The sequence below is a fragment of the Dromiciops gliroides genome, chromosome 1, assembly GCF_019393635.1.
Source record: "Dromiciops gliroides isolate mDroGli1 chromosome 1, mDroGli1.pri, whole genome shotgun sequence".
In the NCBI taxonomy this organism is placed as follows: domain Eukaryota; kingdom Metazoa; phylum Chordata; class Mammalia; order Microbiotheria; family Microbiotheriidae; genus Dromiciops; species Dromiciops gliroides.
In genome coordinates this window covers 10370887-10380291 of record NC_057861.1, presented here as the reverse complement: position 1 = coordinate 10380291, position 9405 = coordinate 10370887, and the positions used below count along the sequence as shown (strand labels likewise).

General features: G+C 46.3%; 1 protein-coding gene across 5 annotated transcripts in view; it reads left to right on the top strand.

Annotated features, from left to right (window-relative positions):
* EWSR1 (EWS RNA binding protein 1) overlaps positions 1–9405 on the top strand; it is a 31189-nt gene continuing 21784 nt past the window's right edge. For 4 of the 5 annotated variants that reach the window (XM_043983787.1, XM_043983778.1, XM_043983769.1 and 1 more), the window contains exons 1-4: positions 3–124; positions 6298–6334; positions 6488–6539; positions 9058–9181. In XM_043983787.1, the coding sequence (XP_043839722.1) occupies positions 112–124; positions 6298–6334; positions 6488–6539; positions 9058–9181 (226 nt within the window). In that variant the 5' untranslated portion in view covers positions 3–111. Of the gene's footprint in view, positions 125–6297; positions 6335–6487; positions 6540–9057; positions 9182–9405 lie in introns of all 5 variants that reach the window. The other variant, XM_043983795.1, reaches the window with a different exon arrangement.

Sequence of the window (9405 nt, the reverse complement as noted above, 5' to 3'; positions counted from 1 at the left end):
TAGAGCCCGAGGTTGTGCGGTCCGCGCCTGCGCACTGCGACGCCGAGAGGGCAAGCGATCGAGGGAGACAGAGACGGACGTTGAGAGAACGAGGAGGAGGAAGGAGAGAAAATGGCGTCCACGGGTGAGTATGGCGCCGGGGCCCCGGGGCCGGCTTGAGGAGCTCAGGGTGCGCCGCGTCGACGGCCGAAGGAGCCGGGGTCTTCAGGGATGGGGTTGCCACTGCGGGGGGTTTTCTCGGGAGGGGGGGGAACTGAGGAGCGGCGGGGGGCGGCGGCGCTGCCCGGCCGGCTGTGGGGCGGGATTGGGGCCTACCTTCGTTCTCCCCTCCCCCCGCGGGCGGGTGGGATTCTGGAACCTTCCACCCCCCTCCTCCCGCCGCGGGGACGGGTGGGCGGGGAGCGGGCCGGAGTGGGGGGGCTCGGGTAGCTCGCGACGGGGGTGGAGGGGGGGCGCGCGGCGGGGGCGCGCGGCGGGAGGGAGGGGGTCGGCCGTGCGCGCGCGCTCCCGCCGCTTTGCGCCGGGGCTCGCGCTGGCCCGGCCGGGCCTCCGTCCCCCCCCCCTCGCCGCCGCCGCCGTCTCCATTGTGTCCCCGGGCGAGGCCTCGCCGCGGCCCGCGAGCCCTTCCCGCCACGTGGGCCGGCCCTGCCGGGGCCCCTGGCCGCCACGCCCTTGGAATGGAAGCTCCCCGAGGGCAGGCTGTCTCCCGGGGCCTGTGAACCCGAACCCCTGCACCTTGTTGATGCCCGGGGGGAGGGAGCTCCGGCGGCTTTGAACGCCGCTCTAGCGTATCCCCGCGGGGACCGGCCCGGCCCCAGCCCCGGCCGGGCATTCCTCGGGGGCAGCCCGGCCTTTGGTTCGTTAGAGGAGGACCTGTCACCCCCCCCCCCCCGAGAGGGGGCCGCCGCGCTCGGGCGGGGGAAACTGAGGCAGGCCGGGGCCCTCCGGGGCTCCCCCGACTCCAGGCGCGGCTGCCTCGGAGCCTGCCCTCGGGGAATAACACGGGTCTACCTAAGGCTGCGCCCCCGTGACCCTGGGGTCACCTTTTCTCCTTTCTAAAATGAGGGGGTGGGGGCGTCTCTATCCGCGGGACCCCTTGAATCTCAAGAGTGTCGAGTCTGTCCAGCCGATGGTGCCTTTGTTTAATACACCCCCCCCCCCCTTTGCCCGGCACGCCGCTGAGCTGCCCCAGCCAAGGGTCCTTGCTCTCGACTGCTGTCTTCGGATCCGTGACCTAGATATGAAAGGTGCACAAAGAGGCCTCTTTCGGCCTTTTCATCCTGGTCTTGCCGGATGCTCTTCTTCAAATAAGCTGAAAAGGGAAACGCTGAGTTAACAGTTTTTGATAAGGGGAAGTGGCCGGTTCTCTTGCCCTGATTTTGAAACAGGAGCTGGGATCATGATTCCTTTCGTGGGGATTGTTCGACTTTAAAACCTTTTGAGTGTTCTTTCTGGGGCTTCGTAAGAGAGTCTGAAAGACAGCCTCTGTTTGGCAGTTTTGAAGTTGGGTACCTAACAGACTCTGAGACGTTTAAATGAAACAAAATCATAAAAGCTTGTTGACTTGCTTTAGAGTTGGAAGAGAGCTGACTTGAAAATTAAACTGTCTCCACAATTTTCCATTATTAAAAAAGCTCTTAGTTATCTTTTCAGCTCGTTTGTTTTTTGAAATTAGCAAATTAGTAGATGTGATAGGGTAGCCAAAGCCAAATATCTAGGCAGCTCATTTTCCTGTTGTTTCTCTGGATTATTTGGACTCTCTGATCTAAAAAGAACAAAAGGCAGGACTTATCTTTTTGGCCTCCAAGTTTGTTGGAAAACCTGGTTGATTTCCTGCTATATGAGGAGACCATTTTTTAGCTTGCTCTTGGGCTTAAAGAAAGTTGTTGACTTACGTTGTTCTATGCATTAGTTTATAATATAATTGCAGTGAAGGATTTCATGCACTTAGAAATAAGCCAACTCAAATGTAATTAGCTGTTCCCTCTAAGGTTCAGTGTATTTGTTTTGTTTTTTCCTGGGGTACTTGGAGCCTCTTAAACTTAGTGGCAGTGGGAGGGTACAGGGAGGACATCACCCTGCTTAGGTCTCTGACCTAAGTGCCCTGAGGCACTCTAGGTTGAACAGTTTTTTTAAAAAGCCAGGGTTTTATATACTGACCTAAGTAAGATGCTGGTGACTCTAGAAAGAAACCTTTGTGTGAAATGGACAAAGAATGGTAGTGTAAAGGTGTTTTTCTTTGTGCCCTTTCTACATTTATCCTTCATGCCTTTAGAAAGGAAATTGCTCTTGCTTTTGCTAAAACCTAGGGAAGCGGGAAATAGATTTTGAAAGCTCTGTGTGGAGCCCCTCCCCCCCATATGATTTTGATAGCTAGTTAAAAGATGTCCTTGGCTGGGGCAGCTAGGTGGCGCAGTGGATAAAGTATCGGGATTCAGGAGGACCTGAGTTCAAATGTGGTCTCAAGACACTTGACACTTACTAGCTGTGTGACCCTGGGCAAGTCACTTAACCCTCATTGCCCCACCAAAAAAAAACCCCCAAAAGATGTCCTTGTCCTTATTTAGGAGCAATGGGTAAGTACTACTAGTAGTGGTTCAGTGAATACTTGTTGACTTTAATGTGTTTTAAGTTCTCTCCTTTGCTATCCTCTGCTAAAAATGTATGATTTCTCTAGTGTAAAAAGTAGTCTATTGGGGCAGTTAGGTGGCACAGTGGATAAAGCACTGGCCCTGGATTCAGGAGTACCTGAGTTCAAATGTGACCTCAGACACTTGACACTTGCTAGCTGTGTGACCTTGGGCAAGTCACTTAACCGCCACTGCCCTGCAAAAAAAAAAAGGTAGTCTATTGTTTTTAATACAGTAAAATGAATATATTAAGACTGAATAGGTGTGTCTTTGAAGTCATTCTCCTTCTCTCCTCCCCCCCCCCTTCTGGAATTTATGGTCTTCTGCAAAGTGAGATTGGATTAGATTAGAAATTCTTAACCTTTTGTGTTCTGGTCCCCAGTGGTACTTTGCACCCCTTCTCAGAATGTTCTTGACTGCATAAAATGAAGTTACAGAGGGTTACACAGGAATCCAATTATAGTTATAAAAAATTTTAAGTAGGTGGACCCCAGATTAAGGACCCCTGGACTACATGATTGTCTGAGATGCTCTTCCAGCTCTAAAGTATTTTCCTAGCCATTATCTCCATCTTCAGGCTCTTATGAATAATAATGATACTAATGTTTGCATTTACATAGTGCCAGATATTATTCTAAGTCATTCACAAATATTATCTTATTTGATCCTTACTACAACCCTTCAAGGGAGGTAGCTATGCTATCGTTATCTTCATTTTACAGAAGAGGAAACTGAGGCTCAGAGGGGCTAAGTGCCTTGCTCAGGGTCACACAGCTAGGAAGCATATGAAGCTCAATTTGAACTGATTTTCCTGACTTCAGACCTGGTGCTTTATCCACTGGGCAGCCTGGCTGCCTTGACTTGTTATAAAAGGCCTGTTGTCTGAAGACACTAGATAGTTTGTACATTTAAGACAAATCTGAAAGCCATTGTAGATTTGATTACATTATAGTATGATAGTACAGAACCACAGTAGAAGTGTGTGATGTTTTGTGCCTGTGGGAGAAAACTACATTCAGTGCCTGGGACTTGGCTTTTCAGTATGTTTTGCTGAATTCTCTTATCAAAGTGCGGAAGGATAGTGGGTAGTGTTACTGGAAATACTTGAGTTTTATTAAAGAAGAAGATTTCTATTTGTTGTAGATAGCTTAGGCTGATGAGGATGAAGGAGTATGGGGAAAGGAAAAATTACATATTTACATACTGAAATATAAACAGACTTGAAGGATGCTGAAAAACTTGAGAAACTATTATTGCTCTAGGGCAGAGGGTTTAGGTGGGCTAGTATCCACCAAGAGCAAAACTGTTGCCTTTGAAGGAACACACCTCTTAAAAGAGTAGCCTTTTTTGTTTCAGCCCTAATAATGGCTGTATGCTCCTTAGAACAAAATGTGCATTCTTCCTTGTGGAGGAAAGTACTTGTTTGCTTGACAGGCCATTTTGCAGTAGTTCTTATACTCTGCTTATTTTTGAAGTACCGAAGTACCTTTGGGGGGGGGTGCAATGAGGGTTAAGTGATTTAGCCAGGGTCACACAGCTAGTGTCAAGTATCTGAGGCTGGATTTGAACTCAGGTCCTCCTGAATCCAAGGCTGGTGCTTAATCCACTGCACCACCTAGCTGCCTCCTACTTTGCTTATTTTTTAATCCATCAAGCTCCCCACTCCCACCTTTGTCTTAATAGTCCACTTAAAATTTCTTAACTCAGCCTTCTTATTTTTCCACCTCATCATCATCAATAGAAATTACTTTTCTTTATTGCACAGCTTTGCTTGCTGCTAAGGCTGGGGAAAGAATTGCAGATTTTGTCTTTGTAGGCCAGGTTCCACTAGTAAGAAAGTGAGACTGTTACCTGTCAGAATGAGAGAACTCCCCACTAAATTTCAGGGTTTCTTTTGAATTACCCCGCATGATTACCGCTAGACTATTTTCTGTTGTTGGAAGGTTAGTTTTAGTTTGTTTTTCCTTCTTTTGTTTATTTTTTTGCAGGGCAGTGAGGTTTAAGTGACTTGCCCAGGGTCACAGCACTGTTTTTTTCTTTAAAAAACCCTATTTTTCCCTAAAAGTATTTACATGCTTCAAGGGATATGGGGATCATACTACTACTTGTTTTAAGTTTTAAATAAGGCTCTTCCTATTAGAGAAAATGAAAGGTTAATACAAAAACTTGTCAAGTGAATATCATGATCTCTTAGCTGTCCTCTATACGTGCCTGCTATGTGCCAAGCCTTGTGTTTTTTTTTCTTTCTTTTTTTCTTTTTGCAAAGCAGTGAGGGTTAAGTGACTTGCCCAGGGTCACACAGCTAGTAAGTGTCAAGTGTCTGAGGTTGGATTTGAACTCAGGTCCTCCTCAATTCAGGGCCGGTGCTTTATCCACTGTGCCACCTAGCTGCCCCCAAAGCCTTGTATTCTTTTGGGTTTTGGGTTTTGGGTTTTTTTTTTTGTTTTTTTTTTTTTGTTTTTTTTTTTGCGGGGCAATGGGGGTTAAGTGATTTGTCCAGGATCACACAGCTAGTAAGTGTCAATTGTCTGAGGCCAGATTTGAACTCAGGTACTCCTGAATCCAGGGCTGGTGCTTTATCCACTGCACCACCTCAAAGCCTTGTATTCTTAACAAATATTCTGTCATTGCCTGGGGTTATAAAGTAAGTTAGTGTCTGAAGTCTAGATTTTAACTTGATGCTTTCTGATTCCAGGCCCAGTGCTCTATCCCCTGATGACTGCTTTCAGAGTCATGGACTCCTAGATGAAAAGGGCTTTAGAGAACCCTTAGTCTAGCCCCACTTGTCAGTGGGTGAGGAAATTGAGAGTGGTCTGTGCTCACTTAGGCAAGAAGCAGCACAGTCCAGATTTTAATCCATGGCCTCTTATTCCACATGCGATGGTTTTTCTACTCCTCTTTGCCTCTCCTAACCTGCACTTTGAATTTGAGGCAGCATTTGCAGGGGAGATATCAGATACTTCACTTCTCTCAGACTCGGTTTACTCGTCTGTAAGAATGGGGGTTCATAATAAACACCTGCCTCCCAGGTCCAGTGATGTATTTGAGAAGGACTTTGCAAACCTAGGTTGCCATATAAACGTGAGCTCTTGGGGTGGCTAGGTGGCGCAGTGGATAGAGCACCGGCCCTGGAGTCAGGAGTACCTGAGTTCAAATCCGGCCTCAGACACTTAATACTTACTAGCTGTGTGACCCTGGGCAAGTCACTTAACCCCAATTGCCTCACTAAAAAAAAAAAATAATAATAATAAACGTGAGCTCTTACTAGGGTCCTGGCTTTGGGGGTTGCCTTTTTGGCCAGAAGTGTGCATCTGAGATCTGTAGGCAGAGAACACTTTCTCTGGGCAGCTCAGGAACTTAGAAGGGCTTTGACTCCAGTCTTGGCTTTAGGAGCTGGCACTGTTCTATCCAATTGAGCTCACTCAGAATTTTAAAAGGTTTCATGACCTTGATTTTAAAAAACCTCTTAACAAGTAATTGGACTCTATTTTTAATTGGTATATGAGAATGGAACTGTTTTGTCCTTTGTTAATCTGTAGGTGACACACCCTCCCAAAGTTGTGGGTTTCCCTTGTGACATTTGACATTCTTTGCCAGTTTTCTATCTTCATCCCTACTCACCTCTGCTTTATTTAACCTGTTCTTTTTTCCTCCTTCTCTCTTTTAGACTATAGTACCTACAGTCAAGCTGCAGCCCAGCAGGGGTAAGTAATGTCCATCTCCCTATTCCCGTAGATGATAAGAGGGCCCCTGTACAGTGTTGTCTTTCATTTTGTCCGCCTCATCACACACAGGCTGTATTGATAGAATGTTGACCTTTTGTATATTCAGTATTTGCCCTCTCTCTCTCTTCACAGCTACAGTGCTTATGCAGCCCAGCCAGCTCAAGGATATGCACAGACCACCCAGGTAATCTTGACACTTACAGGTACTTAGAGCTTCAAGGTAAAATACAGATGTCAGCATTCCTAGGGTTATTTTACCAAGCCCTTTAAACACAGAAGAAGCCAAACCAGACAGACTTTTGATTTTACATCTGAGCTTTCTTTAGGCTGATGTGATAAAAATATAGGAGGTTTACTAAACATATACAGTTTCTTCCTGAATTTGTAATGTCCCTGTGGTCATCAATATACCTAAGAATGATTTTGTTGGTAGAGGTGTAAGATAATTAGCCTAGAACTATAGGCAAGTTACTAAAACTCTTTGAACCTCTGTTTCCTTGACTGAAAAATGGGGATCACAGTGCTTCTGAATCACAAGCTCCTAGAGTTCTGAAAGGAACCTTAGGGACCTGACCATGTCTCCCTACAACTGTCCTGAAAATCAGTCATCTGGCCACCACTTTTAGGCAGCTTTCATTAGTGAGAACTTTTTCCTTACATGGAACTGAAGTCTGACCCTCTGCAATTTCTACCGATGACTTTTCATTCTGCCCTTTGGGACCAAGGAGAAGATAGGGGATCTTTCCACATGACAGCCCTTCAAGTATTTGCATGTGACTATTTTAACTCCCTCTTCTCTAAGCCAAACACCCCCATTTCCTTCAGCCAATCCTTGTATGTTCTGCTCTTGAGTTCCTTGATCATCCCAGTTACCTTTTTTGGATTTTCCTCAACTTACCAATGATCTTCAAATATGGCACCCAGGTGATAACAGTGGACATTGATAGTGTTTGAAAGTTTGCAAAAGGTATAATATTATCTTTCTTAAACCTCACTTACTCTATGGGGAAAGTGTGAGACTTATTATCCAGGATCTCAGCTGTTTTGGCCAAACTGTCACCTTTTGGGGGCAATGCTGTGCTTTTCCTTGAGCATTTGTTAAGATCACATTTGTTTTTTCAGCTGCCATAGCCCCCTGTTGACACTGAACTTGGTGGTCAAACTCCTGAGCAACCCCCTCCCCCCCCCCCCAGTCTTATCCAGATGAATTATTGTCTAGCTGTGTTTCTCCCATTGTACTTGGGAAATTTATGGGCCCCAGTATAAGACCTAACATTTTATTAGCTTTAGCACATGCTGTAGAGGCAGTACAGTATAGCAGGTAGACTATTGAACCTGGAGACAGACCCCCTCAGATGGCTTGGGAAAGCAAGCAGTTCACAAGCTAGGAGCTCCTTCCCTTAGGAAGTGACAGGTCCTTTCTCTATTTGCATCCATCCTCGACTTTTTGGGATCCCATCAATCTAAACTTAGTCATCACACCTGTTCTTTGGACACCCAGGGATGATAGCTCTCTTGGCAAATACTGCTTTTGCTTGGTCATTATTATTCTCTGTGGTCCAAAGACTCCTCAGCAAGCACCTTCTCCCTCTCCTTGAGCCCAGGGTGTTGGCCTCATCTCTCCTTTGGTCCTCCCTTTTTTCCCCAGTGTAATTGTTGGGAAGAAAGGTGAGATGTTAAACCAACCACAAGAAAACTTGTTATAGACGTGTCCCTCCTTATCTTTTAAAATTTAGCACCAAATGTCAGATGTCCCATGGCATCCTGTTACTACACCTTGAAAACCTATCCTGGGTACGTACAGCCATGATGTACTGACTGGCAATTCTTGTATAACTGGTCCTTCAAATTAAGCCAGTGAGAGTGGTAATGCTCAGAGCCAAAAGAACAGTTCATTCCTTGCCTATGTTTCAAGTATTGAGTGTTCTAGTTCAAAAGCTAGTACTCTTCCAGCTGACTCCTTTTATGTTTGTTTTTTGTTTTGCGGGGCAATGAGGGTTAAGTGACTTGCCCAGGGTCACACAGCTAGTAAGTGTCAAGTGTCTGAGGTCACATTTGAACTCAGGTCCTCCTGAATCCAGGGCCAGTGCTTTATCCACTGCACCACCTAACTGTGCACCCCCCCCCCCCACTCCTTTTAGTAGGTTCTAGCATGCTCACACTCAGTTTCTTTAAAGTGATTAGAATTGTAAGAGTATTTGCTTTTTAATCAGTTGCATGCCCAAGTGACCAAAAATATCCTCTGGTGGACTCAGACTCACTTTCATTCTCTCTCTGGGCTTTTCTTGTATATCATTTGCTCCTGTCTCCTGATCCAGCTCTGGCAGTTTGACACCTGGGTCCTCATTACTCTCCCTTTGGGCTCCTTTCCTGCTTCTGAGTTAGCTGGGAGTTTGGCTGATGAAAGAGCCAGGGCCTTTGACTTCAGGGGCTCAGGTTACCAAAATGTAAGAAATTGAGTAAGGGATAACAAGCACCCATTCATGTCTGTCTTGGAGATTTTGCCCAGACTGCAGAGTGTGGATTAAATGGCAGAGCTCAGGTTCCACCTGACAGCACAAGCCTCAAGTGTAGCCCTCCTTCCTAGAAGAGCTTGTCTGGACTTTGTCCTTTTGTGTAGTCATTTAGAAGCTGAAAAGCAAGCTGTGGGGCTCTGCTGGAGGCTTGATATTAAACCTGTGTGGCCTTTCTCTTTGGGGCAGGCATATGGGCAACAAAGTTATGGAACCTATGGACAACCTACTGATGTCAGCTATACACAGGCTCAAACAACTGCAACATACGGGCAGACTGCATATGCCACCTCTTATGGACAGCCTCCAACTGGTAAGACCTGTCAGAGATGCATATTTTTACTCCATCCTCCATAGGTTAGGCTAGTCTTGGCCCAAGGCTTGTTAAAATCAGGGTCTTTGCTCTACATTCCTGGCCCACAGCCACACTGACATTTGATAAACTTTTGTGGTGGTTGGGGAGAGAGTGTTTTTCCTTCATCTTTTTTTTCAATATTCTGATCAAAGTGCAGGGGGGGGGTTAAGTCTAGGGAAGAG